General features: G+C 54.5%; 5 protein-coding genes across 5 annotated transcripts; 2 read left to right on the forward strand and 3 right to left on the reverse strand.

Annotated features, from left to right (window-relative positions):
• Positions 1-9,042: 9,042 nt before the first annotated feature.
• On the forward strand, positions 9,043-9,354 carry LOC136598364 (histone H4). The gene has a single exon (XM_066588725.1). It carries the CDS (start codon positions 9,043-9,045, stop codon positions 9,352-9,354), a length of 312 nt encoding a protein of 103 aa, XP_066444822.1.
• Positions 9,355-10,500: 1,146 nt separating this feature from the next.
• Positions 10,501-10,899, reverse strand: LOC136598359 (histone H2A type 1). The gene has a single exon (XM_066588720.1). It carries the CDS (start codon positions 10,891-10,893, stop codon positions 10,501-10,503), a length of 393 nt encoding a protein of 130 aa, XP_066444817.1. The 5' UTR covers positions 10,894-10,899.
• A 309-nt stretch (positions 10,900-11,208) lies between these two features.
• LOC136598361 (histone H2B 1.1) lies at positions 11,209-11,630 on the forward strand. The gene has a single exon (XM_066588722.1). It carries the CDS (start codon positions 11,224-11,226, stop codon positions 11,602-11,604), a length of 381 nt encoding a protein of 126 aa, XP_066444819.1. The 5' UTR covers positions 11,209-11,223; the 3' UTR covers positions 11,605-11,630.
• A 2,549-nt stretch (positions 11,631-14,179) lies between these two features.
• On the reverse strand, positions 14,180-14,616 carry LOC136598363 (histone H3). The gene has a single exon (XM_066588724.1). The coding sequence runs from the start codon at positions 14,614-14,616 to the stop codon at positions 14,206-14,208; it is 411 nt and encodes a 136-aa protein (XP_066444821.1). The 3' UTR covers positions 14,180-14,205.
• A 636-nt stretch (positions 14,617-15,252) lies between these two features.
• On the reverse strand, positions 15,253-15,924 carry LOC136598367 (histone H1B-like). The gene has a single exon (XM_066588727.1). It carries the CDS (start codon positions 15,907-15,909, stop codon positions 15,253-15,255), a length of 657 nt encoding a protein of 218 aa, XP_066444824.1. The 5' UTR covers positions 15,910-15,924.
• Positions 15,925-16,721: the final 797 nt, after the last annotated feature.

The raw sequence follows: 16,721 nt of genomic DNA on the forward strand, positions 1-16,721 counted from the left end.
CTGAAAGAAGGTAGTCATAGATTCATAGAATGGTAGAGTTAAAAGGACCCCCAGGGTCATCGGGTCCAACCCCCCGCTCAGTGCAGGATCACTAAAACATCCCAGATAGATGGTTGTCCGGCCTCTGAAGACTTCCATTGAAATAAAATTCCCCACCTCCCGTGAAAACCTGTTCCAATCATTGATCCCCCTCACTGTCTAATATCTAATCTGTGTCTCCTCCCTTTCAGGTTCATCCCATTGCTTCTAGTCTTTCCTTGTGCAGATGAGAATAGGGCTGATCCCTCTGCTCTGTGACAGCCCTTCACATATATGTTGGCAGTAGAGATGAGCGAACACCAAAATGTTCGGGTGTTCGTTATTCGTAACGAACTTCCCGTGATGCTCGAGGGTTCGTTTCGAACAACGAACCCCATTGAAGTCAATGGGCGACCAGAACATTTTTGTATTTCGCCGATGCTCGCTAAGGTTTTCATGTGTGAAAATCTGGGCAATTCAGGAAAGTGATGGGAATGACACAGTGACGGATAGGGCAGGCGAGGGGCTACATGTTGGGCTGCATCCTAAGTTCACAGGTCCCACTATTAAGCCACAATAGCGGCAAGAGTGGCCCCCCCCCCCCCTCCCAACAACTTTTACTTCTGAAAAGCGCTCATTAGCATGGCATACCTTTGCTAAGCACCACACTACCTCCAACAAAGCACAATCACTGCCTGCATGACACTCCACTGCCACTTCTCCTGAGTTACATGCTGCCCAACCGCCCCCCCTCCCCCCCCCCACAGCGCACACCAAAGTGTCCCTGGGCAGCCTTCAGCTGCCCTCATGCCACACCACGCTCATGTCTATTTAGAATTGCGTCTGCCATGACGAGGGACCGCAGGCACACACTGCAGAGGTTGGCACGGCTAGGCAGCGACCCTCTTTAAAAGTGGCGGAGCGATAGCCCACAATGCTGTACAGAAGCAATGAGAAATAGAATCCTGTGCCACCGCCATCAGGAGCTGCACACGTGGGCATAGCAATGGGGAACCTATGTGCCACACACTATTCATTCTGTCAAGGTGTCTGCATGCCCCAGTCAGACCGGGCTTTTTAATTCATAGACACAGGCAGGTACAACTCCCTATTGTGAAGTCCCTGTCGACCCACAGCATGGGTGGCTCCCTGGAACCCACCGGCGGTACACAGAAATATCCCATTGCATTGCCCAACACAGCTGAGGTAGTAATGTTGTGCTTAACCCTTTCCAATCCAATTTGTATATGGTTTTCCTAGGGGGCTTACTCTTTTTCTGCCGTTATACAACGGCGTTATATGCTGGCTAAAGCCAGTACTGCATGAGGTGACACGTAGGATAGGCTCCGACAGCAGAGAGGCTGGCAATATACAGTAAGAGAACCCCGACGGACGTCTACCAACAACGGAGCTGTACAGCCTTAAACCCTAATGTCTTCACAGGTCACACAGTGGACTGGAAAGGGTTAATGCAGGTGGGTTTCGGCCCACACTGCATGCCCCAGTCAGACTGGGGTTCTTTACAAGTGGACACATGTAGGTTAAACTCCCTGTGGACCCACTGCCTAGGTGGGTGCCAGGAAGCCACCGGCGGTACATAGAAATATCCCATTGCATTGCCCAACACAGCTGAGGTAGTAATGTCGTGCGTAATACAGGTGGGCTTCGGCCCACACTGCATGGCCCAGTCAGACGGGTTCTTTAGAAGTGTACAGATGTATTAAAAACTCAGTGTGCACCTACAGCATGGGTGGCTCCCTGGAACCCACCGGCGGTACATAAAAATATCCCATTGCATTGCCCAACACAGCTGAGGTAGTAATGTCGTGCTTAATGCAGGTGGGCTAAAAATTAATTTGATTACACTGTAGGCGAGGGCCCCCAAAAATTGCTGTATCAACAGTACTAATGTACATCCCAAAAATTGGCCATGGCCAGCCAAGAGGGCAGGTGAAACCCATTAATCGCTTTGGTTAATGTGGCTTAAGTGGTAACTAGGCCTGGAGGCAGCCCAGTGTAACGAAAAATTGGTTCAAGTGAAAGTTCCAATGCTTTTAAGCGCATTGAAACTTATAAAAATTGTTCTGAAAAATTATTTGAGTGAGCCTTGTGGCCCTAAGAAAAATTGCCCGTTCAGCGTGATTACGTGAGGTTTCAGGAGGAGGAGCAGGAGTAAATGTCCCCGTTTTGGATGGTGAGAGAGAACGTAGCTTCCATCCGCGGGTGCAGCCTACGTATTGCTTACGTATCGCTGCTGTCCGCTGGTGGAGAACAGAAGTCTGGGGAAATCCAGCCTTTGTTCATCTTGATGAGTGTTAGCCTGTCGGCACTGTCGGTTGACAAGCGGCTACGCTTATCTGTGATGATTCCCCCAGCCGCACTAAACACCCTCTCCGACAAGACGCTAGCCGCAGGACAAGCAAGCACCTCCAGGGCATACAGCGCGAGTTCAGGCCACGTGTCCAGCTTCGACACCCAGTAGTTGTAGGGGGCAGAGGCGTCACCAAGGATGGTCGTGCGATCCGCTACGTACTCCCTCACCATCCTTTTACAGTGCTCCCGCCGACTCAGCCGTGACTGGGGAGCGGTGACACAGTCTTGGTGGGGAGCCATAAAGCTGGCCAGGCCCTTAAAGACTGTTGCACTGCCTGGGATGTACATGCTGCTCGATCTACGCACATCCCCTGCTACCTGGCCCTCGGTACTGCGCCTTCTGCCACTAGCGCTGTCGGCTGGGAATTTTACCATCAGCTTGTCCGCAAGGGTCCTGTGGTATAGCAACACTCTCGAACCCCTTTCCTCTTCGGGAATCAGAGTGGGCAGGTTCTCCTTATACCGTGGATCGAGCAGTGTGTACACCCAGTAATCCGTCGTGGCCAGAATGCGTGCAACGCGAGGGTCACGAGAAAGGCATCCTAACATGAAGTCAGCCATGTGTGCCAGGGTACCTGTACGCAACACATGGCTGTCTTCACTAGGAAGATCACTATCAGGATCCTCCTCCTCCTCCTCCTCCTCCTCAGGCCATACACGCTGAAAGGATGACAGGCAATCAGCCGGTGTACCGTCAGCAGCGGGCCAAGCTGTCTCTTCCCCCTCCTCCTCATCCTCCTCATGCTCCTCCTCCTCCTCCTGTACGCGCTGAGAAATAGACAGGAGGGTGCCCTGACTATCCAGCGGCATACTGTCTTCCCCCGCCCCCGTTTCCGAGCGCAAAGCAGCTGCCTTTATGGTTTGCAGGGAATTTCTCAAGATGCATAGCAGAGGAATGGTGACGCTAATGATTGTAGCATCGCCGCTCACCACCTGGGTAGACTCCTCAAAATTACCAAGGACATGGCAGATGTCTGCCAACCAGGCCCACTCTTCTGAAAGGAATTGAGGAGGCTGACTCCCACTGCGCCGCCCATGTTGGAGTTGGTATTCGACTATAGCTCTACGCTGTTCATAGAGCCTGGCCAACATGTGGAGCGTAGAGTTCCACCGTGTGGGCACGTCGCACAGCAGTCGGTGCACTGGCAGCTTAAAGTGATGTTGCAGGGTGCGCAGGGTGGCAGCGTCCGTGTGGGACTTGCGGAAATGTGCGCAGAGCCGGCGCGCCTTTACGAGCAGGTCTGACAAGCGTGGGTAGCTTTTCAGAAACCGCTGAACCACCAAATTAAAGACGTGGGCCAGGCATGGCACGTGCGTGAGGCTGCCGAGCTGCAGAGCCGCCACCAGGTTACGGCCGTTGTCACACACGACCATGCCCGGTTGGAGGCTCAGCGGCGAAAGCCAGCGGTCGGTCTGCTCTGTCAGACCCTGCAGCAGTTCGTGGGCCGTGTGCCTCTTATCGCCTAAGCTGAGTAGTTTCAGCACGGCCTGCTGACGCTTGCCCACCGCTGTGCTGCCACACCGCGCGACACCGACTGCTGGCGACATGCTGCTGCTAACACATCTTGATTGTGAGACAGAGGAGGAGGAGGAGGAGGAGGAGGGTGCTTTAGTGGAGGAAGCATACACCTCCGCAGATACCAGCACCGAGCTGGGGCCCGCAATTCTGGGGGTGGGTAGGACGTGAGCGGTCCCAGGCTCTGACTCTGTCCCAGCCTCCACTAAATTCACCCAATGTGCCGTCAGGGAGATGTAGTGGCCCTGCCCGCCTGTGCTTGTCCACGTGTCCGTAGTTAAGTGGACCGTGGCAGTAACCGCGTTGGTGAGGGCGCGCACAATGTTGCGGGAGACGTGGTCGTGCAGGGCTGGGACGGCACATCGGGAAAAGTAGTGGCGACTGGGAACTGAGTAGCGCGGGGCCGCCGCCTCCATGATACTTTTGAAGGACTCCGTTTCCACAACCCTATACGGCAGCATCTCAAGGCTGATGAATTTTGCGATGCGGACGGTTAACGTTTGAGCGTGCGGGTGCGTGGCGGCGTACTTGCGCTTGCGCTCGAACACTTGCGCAAGCGACGGCTGAACGGTGCGCTGAACTACACTGCTGGATGGGGCCGAGGACAGCGGAGATGAGGGTGTGGGTGCAGGCCATGAGGCGGTAGTGCCTGTGTCCTGAGAGGGGGGTTGCATCTCAGTGGCAGGTTGGGGCACAGGGGGAGAGGCAGGGGTGCAAACCGGAGGCGGTGAACGGCCTTTGTCCCACCTTGCGGGGTGCTTGGCCATCATATGTCTGCGCATGGTGGTGGTGGTGAGGCTGTTGGTGTTGGCTCCCCGGCTGAGCTTTGCGCGACAAAGGTTGCACACCACTGTTCGTCGGTCGTCAGGCGTCTCTGTGAAAAACTGCCAGACCTTAGAGCACCTCGGCCTCCGCAGGGTGGCATGGCGCGAGGGGGCGCTTTGGGAAACACTTGGTGGATTATTCGGTCTGGCCCTGCCTCTACCCCTGGCCACTGCACTGCCTCTTGCAACCTGCCCTGCTGATGCCCTTGACTCCCCCTCTGAAGACCTGTCCTCCTGAGTAAGCGTTGCACACCAGGTGGGGTCAGTCACCTCATCGTCCTGCTGCTCTTCCTCCGAATCCTCTGTGCGCTGCTCCCTGGGACTTACTGCCCTTACTACTACCTCACTGCAAGACAACTGTGTCTGATCGTCATCGTCCTCCTCACCCACAGAAATTTGTTGAGACAGTTGGCGGAAGTCCCCAGCCTCTTCCCCCGGACCCCGGGAACTTTCGAATGGTTGGGCATCAGTGACGATAAACTCCTCTGGTGGGAGAGGAACCGCTGCTGCCCAATCTAAGCAGGGGCCCGAGAACAGTTCCTGGGAGTGCTCCCGCTCCTGAGCAGGTGTTATTGTAGTGGAGTGAGGAGGCTGGGAGGAAGGAGGAGCAGCAGACAGAGGATTCGGATTGGCAGCAGTGGACGGCGCAGAACTGCGGGTAGACGATAGGTTGCTCGAAGCACTTTCTGCCATCCAGGACAGGACCTGCTCACACTGCTCATTTTCTAATAACCGTCTCCCGCGTGGACCCATTAATTGGGCGATGAATGTGGGGACGCCAGAAACGTGCCTCTCTCCTAATCGCGCAGCAGTCGGCTGCGACACACCTGGATCAGGAGCTTGGCCTGTGCCCACACCCTGACTTGGCCCTCCGCGTCCTCGGCCGCGTCCACGTCCTCTAGGCCTACCCCTACCCCTCAGCATGCTGTATTACCAGTGATTTGATTTCACAGGCAGGAAATAAATTGGCGCAAGACTGCAGGCCAAATATAATTTTTGCCCTTTTTGGAAAACGAAAGCCCCACTGCCTCTAGTGAATGAATTATCTAAGTTTAATAACTGTGCTGTGTCCCTGCTTATGTGTCACAGAACGTGAGGGTAGCAGAGTTATTATAACTCTGGCAGAGTAGGTATTTTTTTTCCCAATTAAGGAAAGCAAATGGCGAAGCCAGCAGTAAAGCGTAGCTGGGTGCGTATGATTTAGCACTGTTCTTCACGCAGCTCACACGTCTCCACCGCCCGTAAGGACGGACAGAGGCTGGACAAATAGATTTGTTTTCAGTTTTTTCCCACCAAAAGGCAGCACTGCGTATATTCTATGAACATGAGAAGTTTAATAACTGTGCTGTGTCCCTGCTTATGTGTCACAGAACGTGAGGGTAGCAGAGTTATTATAACTCTTGGAGAGCAGGTATTTTTTTTCCCAATTAAGGAAAGCAAATGGCGAAGCCAGCAGTAAAGCGTAGCTGGCTGCGTATGATTTAGCAATGTTTTTCACGCAGCTCACACGTCTCCACAGGCGTAAGGACGGACACAGGCTGGACAAATAGATTTGTTTTCAGTTTTTTCCCACCAACAGGCAGCACTGCGTATATTCTATGAATAATAACTGTGTTGTGGCCCTGCCTATACAATTCTTTCCCTGCAGTATCAATGGAGGGTGGAATGCTCTGCAGAGGCGATTTTGAGAAGCAAAAAAAAATGCAGCACAGCTAACAGCAGCCTGGACAGTACTGCACACGGATAAATATGGCCCTAGAAAGGACCGTTGAGGTTCTTGAAGGCTACACTCACTCCTAACACTCTCCCTGCCTATGCAGCACTTCTGTCCCTAATGCCAGGTGCAACGCTCTGCAGAGGCGATTTTGAGAAAAAAAAAAAAATCCCACTGCTAACAGCAGCCAACACACAGCTATCAGTGGCCCTAATAAGGACCTTTGGGGGGTCTTGAAGCCTACACTAACTACCAATTCTTTCCCTACAGCAGCTCCGGTATAAACAGCACTGTCCCTCATCTAACTCACACCGCATCTGAGGCGAGCCGCGGGAGGGGCCGACTTTTATATTAGGCGAACACCTGATCTCGCCAACCACTCACAGCAGGGGGGTGGTATAGGGCTTAAACGTTGCAGGGGGAAGTTGTAATGCCTTCCCTGTCTTTCAATTGGCCAGAAAAGCGCGCTAACGTCTCAGGGAAGGAAGTGAAAGTAACCAGAACACCGCATGGTGTTCGTCACGAATAACGAACATCCCGAACACCCTAATATTCGCACGAATATCAAGCTCGGACGAACGCGTTCGCTCATCTCTAGTTGGCAGCTATTAAGTCTCCTCTCAGCCTTCTTCTCTACAAGGTAAACATTCCCAGATCCCTTAACCGTTCCTCATAGGACATGCTTTGCAGACTGCTCTCCATCTTGATAACTCTTGCCTGAACTTGCTCCAGTTTGTCGGTCTTTTTTTTAAAGTGGGGTGCCCAGAACTGGACCCAGTATTCCAGATGAGGTCTGACTAAGGAAGAGTAGAGGGGGGTAATGACCTCACGTGAGCTAGACTCTGTGCTTCTCTTAATACATCCCAGAATTCTGTTTGCCTTTTTGGCTGCTCCATCACATTGTTGACTCATGTTCAGTCTATGATCTATTAGTATACCCAAGTCTTTTCCTTAGATAAGTGTACATTTCAGTCACTCTGGTTGATGCCTGTTAGACAGCCATTCCTCAGCCTCAGACGACGAAGAGAAGAAACTTGTGCGGTCCCCATCCACCACTCGCAGTCGCACAGGATATGCCATGGAGTATGGCAGCTGGAGATCTCAGAGTTGCCTTTTGATCCCAAAGATGGGCGCTCTCTGCTTTTGTAGATCTGCCGAGAAGTCCGGGAAGATGGATTTTGCAGCATTGTTGCATCTAAGAGGGCCTCCTGTTCTGGCAGCTTGTAGGATCACCTCTCTATCCCAGGAGTTGAGCAGCTTTGCCAACAGGGGTCTAGGAGGAGCGCCCGCCTGGTATAGGTGGTTTCATGGGTACTCAGTGTGCGCGCTCCACCACAAAGACCTGTGTGACAGGGAAGCATTCAGGTAGTCACCGTTCCATGATCCCCTGCGGTCTCTGCCCCTCAGTGCGTTCTGGCAGGCCCACAACACAGTTTATACCGCCGTGAACCATTTCCCAAGCCGCCCGCCTTTTGTTTCCAGATTTCTGCTTTTGCCGTAAGCTCTCGCACAGTAGCTGCCGTCGGGGATACGGTATCATCCAGCACAGAGATCCTGTCCTCTGTACTAGTGACGCGGTCTCTTAGATTCACAGTAGCTGTCTGCATCGCTGATAAGAGCCGATCGGACAGTCATTGCAAAGTCTGAACCAACCCAGCAAGCGAACTCAAACAGGCGGTTGGTGCAGAGGCCACGTCTCCTGATGCAGATGATGTAGTAGGCTCCGTGTCGGGGGGTTCCCCCCTCGCAAACATCTTTAGTTTATCACTGGGAGAGTTCTGTCTAGTGGGTCCCATAGCAGAACCACTTCTGCGTTTCTTGCCTTTGTAGGGGATTTTGCAAATTGCTTAAAGCTCCTTAAGTAGACCTGTAAAGGCCCCTAAGACATAAGGAGTATACAGCAGTGTCTGGCAGCAGTCACACAGGGAAGTCGTTTGGTTTGCACTTCATTGATGACTGTAAAGGGGGACTCCGGGTCTTGAGAATCTGCAGAGTGTTGCACAGCATGGTGGCCACAGCAGAGGAGGAGTAATCCTGGCGCTTCTTGGGGTGGCAGTAGAAGTGCCACGGTATGCCCTGTGCCGGGGACTGTCACAGGTTATGGGGCCTCCTTGTTATACACAGTGCCCTGATGTTCCTGCCGCCCACAGCTGTCTGTTGTGGCTCCTGAGTGTCTCTCTGCTCCGGCAGGGGAGCGCTGATGCAGCAGAGCTCTAGTACTCCCCTTCACCGAAGCCTCCCTGCGCGCTCTCCCCTCGCCCCCACGTGTTTGTGGCAGCAGCTGCACTGCTCGCTTTACAGGAGGGATTCACGCTCCAGCGGCTCTCTGCTGCATGGCCCTTGTCTCCGTCACCCCTCCTCCGTCTTCTCTCCCACTGCTTCAGGAGCTGACAGGCCAGTCGGCTGCACAAGATGGCTAGGGCTCTTGTATTCAGCCAATCAGCAGGGAGAGGGGATGGGCCTTTACGCTAGACAACTAAAAGAAACGCCCCGCAATGACGGCCCTGATCAGTAGTTCCCTCTCTGGTCCGCTCGCTGTCTATATAGAGTAGGGCTCTGCGCTGAGCACTTATTGCTTTCTACTGACAACGTGGAAGATGTCTGGTCGCGGTAAAGGAGGGAAAGGTCTTGGGAAGGGCGGCGCCAAGCGGCACAGGAAGGTGCTCCGTGATAACATCCAGGGCATCACCAAGCCTGCCATCCGCCGTCTAGCTCGCAGGGGTGGCGTCAAGCGTATCTCCGGCCTCATCTATGAAGAGACTCGCGGCGTCCTGAAAGTCTTCCTGGAGAACGTGATCCGCGACGCCGTCACCTACACCGAGCACGCCAAGCGCAAGACCGTCACTGCTATGGACGTGGTGTACGCGCTCAAGCGCCAGGGCCGCACTCTCTACGGCTTCGGAGGTTAATAATTCTGCTTTTTCTCCATAACACAAAGGCTCTTCTCAGAGCCGCCCACCTCTTCCAAGGAAAGGCTGTAATCCAACTCCTTGTGGGGTCGTCAGCAGCGGTGATAGTCTATGCGCTCTGACATGATACAGCCGGGGTGTAGCAGCCTCCCCGTCAGGGTGCGCTTCAGGCTGCGGTCACGGCACGCTTTTAAACCCCTTAACCTGTTTAGGGCAGGCAGGTTATGTTTATAATACGCGAGGAGCTGGGCCTGAATTAATGAGTGCGGTGAAGGGTTAACAGACCTGCCGTTGGAGGTCGGGTGGTTTTAGTGCCGCCTATGGGCGGGGCTATAGTCAGATTCTTCCCGCTCATTGGCTGATCCCCGGAGATTTTGAACTTCCCGCTCAGTTGATCGCGTCTCCCGCTCTTCCTGTCCTCCATTCATCCATGTAACACGTGTAATCAGTGACCAGGCCGTCTGATATAGAGGCGCTCGGGGCTGGAGGTAAAGAACCCTCAGATACACCCCCTAATCCCAGCCCTACGACGGGCGGTGGAATCCTCTACCTGCTCCACCCGTAACGCAAGAGGACGTCTAATCCCTGTAGGTTTACTATAATCCAAAACCAGCCTGTGCCGTGCAGGGCTCTGGGAAAGCTGGGTGATATAGCTACACCTCCATAAAAGGGGCATGGCCGTGGTGAACTGGGTGACATGATGAGCGCACTTCTAAGGGGGCGACCGTGCAGAGCTCTGAGAGGGCTGGATGATGCGGCTGCAACGCTTTGTAAGCATACGGCCCACGCAGGACCCTGAGAAAGCTGGGTGTTCTATCCGAAACACAACGGAAGCGTTCCGATTCTTGTATATACGTGACCAAACAGAGGACTCTGTTAACCCCTACAGCCGCCCGTCCTCTGGACATGAGGTCACCTAGAGCAGGACGATTGTCCGCTTCTGCCGGTGACAGGGATGGCCACATTGGCATCCGCCCCAACCTCTGCCTCCTTGTGGAAAGTCCTGTACTACATTTATACAGTTTCCTGGTGCAGCCGGCGTACCGGCCACCGAGTATCACAGCATAGAAGCGGCGAAGCTCTGTTATAAGGAGCATGTGGGTGGCTCTTAGAAGAGCCTTTGGTTCTATGGAGGGATCGGCACGATCACTTGCTCTTGCTCGTCTTGCTGCTCTCGGTCTTCTTGGGCAGCAGCACGGCTTGAATGTTGGGCAGGACGCCTCCCTGGGCGATGGTCACCCCACCGAGCAGCTTGTTCAGCTCCTCGTCGTTGCGCACAGCCAGCTGGAGGTGACGGGGGATGATGCGGGTCTTCTTGTTGTCCCGGGCGGCATTGCCAGCCAATTCCAGGATCTCAGCGGTCAGATACTCTAGCACTGCTGCCAGATAGACCGGAGCGCCGGCACCCACCCTCTCAGCGTAGTTGCCCTTGCGGAGAAGCCTGTGTACACGGCCGACAGGGAACTGCAGTCCTGCCCGGGATGAGCGAGTCTTGGCCTTAGCACGGACTTTGCCTCCTTGTTTGCCGCGTCCAGACATCTTCTAGCACAGGAAAGCAGAATTAGGATAAAACACCTTGAAAGTTGTGATAACGAGAAGGCGCAGTTCTGTTGATTTTTATAACCTGCTGCTCCGCCCTCCTCTCTTCTAATTGGGTAGATTGCAAACACGCAATAGAGGCCAGACTTGAGGAAGAACCAATGAGCTGCACTGGGCGTGGCTAAAGACGCTCACAGAGGCCACATGTCGCTCCAGTAGAACGGCAAGCAGACGGCGGTCCTCATTTGCATGGCCCCGCTATAAATACCGCAGCGCTGGGAGGTGCAGGAACACTGTTCTCTCTAGTGAGGAAAGTATCTCTACGTTATCATGCCTGATCCCGCCAAGTCTGCTCCAGCGCCCAAGAAGGGCTCCAAGAAAGCCGTGACCAAGACTCAGAAGAAGGACGGCAAGAAGCGTAGGAAGACCAGGAAGGAGAGCTATGCCATCTACGTGTACAAGGTGCTGAAGCAGGTCCACCCCGACACCGGCATCTCCTCCAAGGCCATGGGCATCATGAACTCCTTCGTCAACGACATCTTCGAGCGCATCGCAGGGGAAGCCTCCCGCCTGGCTCACTACAACAAGCGCTCCACCATCACCTCCCGGGAGATCCAGACCGCCGTGCGCCTGCTGCTGCCCGGGGAGCTGGCCAAGCACGCCGTGTCCGAGGGCACCAAGGCCGTCACCAAGTACACCAGCGCCAAGTAATCTGTCTAGTGGCCCGCCGTGCACGATCACCCCAAAGGCTCTTCTAAGAGCCACCCACCCCGTCTACAGCAGAGCTGCCACCTCCTAGTCGGTGTGTAGGTTATTGTAATACGTTGCTGTAGAGTGAATGATAACCAGATTGTGTGCTAGTTCTCTCTGGTGTCTCTTCTGCATCGTGCAGTATAAATGGCATTATTGGGGGAGGCAGCAGCGGAACACAGATGATCATCTCAGACTCCACCGCCTGCTGCGGTTTGGGGCTCCGTTTTCTTCCCCGTGTCCACAAGCGCTCGGGGGGGCTCTGTCCTATTGCCTTCCAGCAATAGCAATCATGTCTCCTGCTGGCAGTAGGTGGGGATAGACCGCCGTTATGTCGGCGCGGCTGCCGGGTGTTGATGCATTGCTCCCGGTGTGAGGACAAAGCGGCCGCAGCATTGTTATGGACGAGGCCCTGACGGACTGCTCAGAACCCGTGGTTTATATCGCCAGTAATGCAGCTGGGATGAATTAGAAGAAAGCTGCGGATGGTAAAGAGCAACTAGGAGGATCGCCGACACAAGGTGCAGTTCCAGCACACTTTAGGGAATATTTAGAAACCCAGCGCGGGAGTTCGGGATATTAACCGAGTGTGATCGGTGGAGTGTACAGCGCCGGCCGCATGCTTCTCCCGATATGTACCCGTCCCGGCAGCTCGCTGATAACCCCAACTGTTCTCTCAGAAATGGTGAATACGTGACAGCCGGGCCGGGGAGCTGATAGTGAGCGGACCTGGAGCTTGTGTCCTGGGAATAGGCAGATCTCTAAACCATCCGGGGGACCCGCGGGCAGAAGAGCCGTCACTCTAGAGCACCCGCGGACGCCTCCATACTGGTGGGCACTGTGCGGCGCTCTACCTAGATTTAGTGGCGCCGCACCGGACAATAAAGCCATCAGATAATCGGCGACTGTTGCTGCTCGCGGTAATCTGAGCACAGTGTATCCCCTGCTGATCAGATACCGGCAGCCCTGATCGCCGCTCTATCAGATGCCCCGTCAGTGATTACACGGGTTACATGGAGTGTGTGTGACCGAAGCAGTGGGGTGCACAAAGGGTCGGAGGCAGACGACATAGTTGTCCAAGGATGACATGCTGGGGGCTGTAGTGCATTGTAGTGGGTACAAGGGGGTAGCGGAGGCAACTCGGGATGCCTGACAATGAGAGGCTTGAAGCGCCAGGAAAGGGGAGGAGGAGCATGACGAGAAGAGCCTCACACTCCCCAGCTCCGCATGTAGAGGTGTCCAGGCGCCTCTTGACTCCTTTTACTCCAGCGGCCGCAAAGGGAACGAGAGCGGTGCAGGGACCAGAGTAGCAGCAGCAGTGGGAATGGGAGCCAAGATAGCCTGGAGCCAACAGCCTTATTCTTCTCTACATCGTACCCTCCGGCAGCCAGAGCCTTCTTCAGGGCGGCTAGAGACACCCCGCTGCGCTCTTTAGAGGCGGACACGGTCATCCCCTCACATAGAGGCGCAGACTGTATCTCTCAGAGATCTGCAGGGCCACCCTCTTGCCTAGGTTTAGTGCTGCGGCTATATCATTCAGCTCTCCCAGAGTCCTGCAACACGATGTCAGTGCAGTATTCTGGGAGAGCTGGGTGCTATGACCACAACTCTATATAAAATAATGGCTCCGCGGGTCCTTCGGAGATCTTGGTGCAATTGCAGCACTTCTATATGAGAGGACGGCCGTGCAGGACGCCTCCAATATGGTAGCACTACACGGATTAGCGGGCAGGCCGTATGCTTTAGTGCAAGGAGGACATACAATCAGTGCGCCGCAGCCTGCTTCCTCCTCTCTATCGGTAGGAGGGAAAAGGGACTAGAGCCTGAAGTACGCGCGGGCCAGGAAGCTCTTCCTTCACCTGGGACATTCCAATTATCAGACTGGCAATCAGACAGAATCAGCGGCAACCCCCCACAAGGAGTTGGATTACAGCCTTTTCTTGGAAGATGTGAGCGGCTCTGAGAAGAGCCTTTGTGTTATGGTGAAAGAGCAGAATTAGAAAACAATAATAAATGACGCAAGTTTAAGGCCTTCCTAATGGGGCAATTACATGTTGGCCACTCCCCTTCCTTGCTGATTGGTTTAGCACAGAACCGTTTGAAATTTGGAATTTACCCGCTTCCTCTACAACTCTCAAAAGCCTCCTGGCTAGGTGCCTCATGTCATTGTGTAGTATTGTTGTTTTTGTATGGCTTTCTTTCTCCTTGGTACAATGAGATAACATCCACATATAAAATACATCCTCAACACTAATCCCTTCCCTCCCGGCGGACTACAGGAACCGATAGATGCCTCTCACTGACAACTTCATCGCTTTGTCTCTTTCTACAATATGGAAATATGAGAAAATGGCATAAATTACCCGAGGTACTGACTAGGTCACTGAAGGGGTTAACAGACCACCTCCTGCTGACGACACATTATTGCGGACAGGCTGGCTGTGAACCCAAATGGGGAGGGAATCGGAAGAATGACAGCGGAGGACAGGATGCAGCTCGTTTGAGGAGGATTTGGTGGCTCTGAAAAGAGCCTTTGTGTTCCATGCGGTGCCCAGAGCAGATCTAAGCCCTCTCTCCGCGAATCCTGCGGGCCAGCTGGATGTCTTTGGGCATGATGGTGACCCGCTTGGCGTGGATGGCGCACAGATTGGTGTCCTCGAACAGTCCTACCAGGTAAGCCTCGCTGGCCTCCTGCAGGGCCATGACCGCTGAGCTCTGGAAGCGCAGGTCAGTCTTGAAGTCCTGGGCGATCTCTCTCACCAGGCGCTGGAAGGGAAGCTTACGGATCAGCAGCTCGGTGGACTTCTGGTAGCGACGGATTTCACGGAGAGCCACTGTACCTGGACGGTAGCGGTGAGGCTTCTTCACTCCGCCGGTGGCAGGAGCGCTCTTCCTGGCGGCCTTCGTAGCCAGCTGCTTGCGGGGAGCTTTCCCTCCGGTGGATTTACGAGCGGTCTGCTTGGTTCTGGCCATAGCTCTACTGTAGAGATGCACATAGATGTGATATGATGGGAGCCGTAGAAAGAGCAGAGCCTTTATACCCTACTTGCTCTTCCCTATTGGCTCTTAGAAAGAACGCCCCCTACGTCTCATTGGCTTTTTCGAACAAACCACTAGCCCGCCAAAACGCTTGATGCCTGCGACCAATCAGCGTTCGGCAGAGGCTTGCCCTACCTCAGCATGATACGTACGGGTGTCTGTGAAATCATGTTCTCAGCTGCTTCCCTGCATTGATATGTCCGCAGAAACACACACTCCACGCTGCACGGCAGTCTCCCCCATTAGAAGCTGTGCTGCTTTTATGGGAAATGCATTAGGTCGGCGAGTCCCCTCCCTCTTCACACTCAGCCCGGCATCCATACACACGTTGTATAGGTCACAGTGCCCAACAGTAACGGGGATGATGCGGCGACAATGTCTCGTATTACTCCCCCTCTACAGCCTCCCCCTCGCTCCCTAGACTCCCAACTGATATGAAGTCCCCTGTAGCCGCTATGAGGGCGCTGCTATCTAGAACAGAATTCGAGACAGTGATAATACAGCTCTGCGGTGAGAAGGTGGCGGCTCTGAAAAGAGCCTTTGTGGGGTAAATGCACGGGCGGCTTCAGCTTATTTCTTAGCCGCACTCCTCTTGGCTTTAACAGCCTTCTTAGCTGGACTCTTGGCAGCTTTGGGTTTGGCCGCCTTCTTAGCCGGACTCTTCGTCACCTTCTTGGGCTTTGGGGCGGCCTTCGGCTTTGAGGCTTTCTTCGGGCTCTTGGCCACTTTCTTGGCGGCGGCCGCTGCAGGTTTCTTTGCTTTTTTCGGGCTTTTGGCCGGAGCCTTCTTGGGCTTCTTAGGAGATTTCGCCGCTTTCTTGGCTCCAGCGGGCTTCTTGGGCTTGGCCGCAGACGCTGGCTTCTTTTTGGCCGGCTTGTCCTTAGTCTCCTGCTTCTTGTTCAGCTTGAAGGAGCCCGAGGCGCCGCTGCCTTTCACCTGGAGCAGGCTGCCCTTGGTGACCAGAGACTTGACGGCCAGCTTCAGGCGGCTGTTATTCTTCTCTACATCGTACCCTCCGGCAGCCAGAGCCTTCTTCAGGGCGGCTAGAGACACCCCGCTGCGCTCTTTAGAGGCGGACACGGCTCTGACGATCAGCTCCGACACGCCGGGACCGGAGGACTTCTTGCTTTTCTTGGCGCCCCCTGCGGCGGATTTCTTCGGCTGCTTCTTGGATTTGGCAGCCGGCTCGGCGGCAGGAGGAGCGGCGGCTGGCGCGGTTTCTGCCATTGTGTGCTGCGGAAATCAAATAGTAAAACTCTCCTGGAAGAGAAACTCTGAGAGCGGCGCTGGTGGCGCCTCTTATATGTACAGCGGCCGCGCTCTGATTGGCTCGTGAGCAGGCCCGTCCTGAGCTGCTATTGGCTGACACTGAGCACAGCTAGTGCCTTATCCCATCCGGGCCTCCTCTCCGCTCCGTTCTCCTCTTGTGCTTCCCTGCCCGGGATAAGAGTCCGTTACCGGTCAGAACCGGACAGGAGAGCTCGCTTTCAACGTGACTCCTCACTCTCTGACATCTCATGCAACCGTTTACAGCCGCCGCTGGCGGAGGTTCCGGGGAGGAGCGGAGAGGAGGCCACGAGATCTTCGCCATAGTTCTCCCGATCTGCACATCACCGCCTATCTGCGGAGATAAAACCGCTGCGGGAGCGCCTTCCCTCTATTCCCGGCCCTTGTCACCATCCCCGGGATCTACTCCACAATCTCCATCGTGCAGAAGCTGATTGCACAATGTGAGGACGACCTGGAGCTGCCGAGAGCCCAGAGGTGTAGCACAGGCGGCGCCTCCGCTCACTGCCAGCTCCCGGGTGCTGAATGTATACTGTATATACTGCAGACTTCTCTATACTGCGGCGCAATGTAAGATGAGGAAACCCAGTACCCCCCTGTACACTCAGACGATCGGGAATGCCACACGTTATCGTCCCTTTAATACCCCGGACATGATGGGTGTGGTTGTCCACAAGAAGAAGCGATTATTCTTCTCTGCAGGTTCATCTCCCATGGGCTGCTGCCCGTTCTATATCATCCCAGGGATATCA

The sequence above is a fragment of the Eleutherodactylus coqui genome, unplaced genomic scaffold (genome assembly GCF_035609145.1).
Source record: "Eleutherodactylus coqui strain aEleCoq1 unplaced genomic scaffold, aEleCoq1.hap1 HAP1_SCAFFOLD_457, whole genome shotgun sequence".
Lineage (NCBI taxonomy): Eukaryota > Metazoa > Chordata > Amphibia > Anura > Eleutherodactylidae > Eleutherodactylus > Eleutherodactylus coqui.

Bases quoted from the DNA above. Each gene is read 5' to 3' on its own strand.
- LOC136598364 (XM_066588725.1), top strand. From the start codon at position 9,043: ATGTCTGGTCGCGGTAAAGGAGGGAAAGGTCTTGGGAAGGGCGGCGCC.
- LOC136598359 (XM_066588720.1), bottom strand. From the start codon at position 10,893: ATGTCTGGACGCGGCAAACAAGGAGGCAAAGTCCGTGCTAAGGCCAAG.
- LOC136598361 (XM_066588722.1), top strand. From the start codon at position 11,224: ATGCCTGATCCCGCCAAGTCTGCTCCAGCGCCCAAGAAGGGCTCCAAG.
- LOC136598363 (XM_066588724.1), bottom strand. From the start codon at position 14,616: ATGGCCAGAACCAAGCAGACCGCTCGTAAATCCACCGGAGGGAAAGCT.
- LOC136598367 (XM_066588727.1), bottom strand. From the start codon at position 15,909: ATGGCAGAAACCGCGCCAGCCGCCGCTCCTCCTGCCGCCGAGCCGGCT.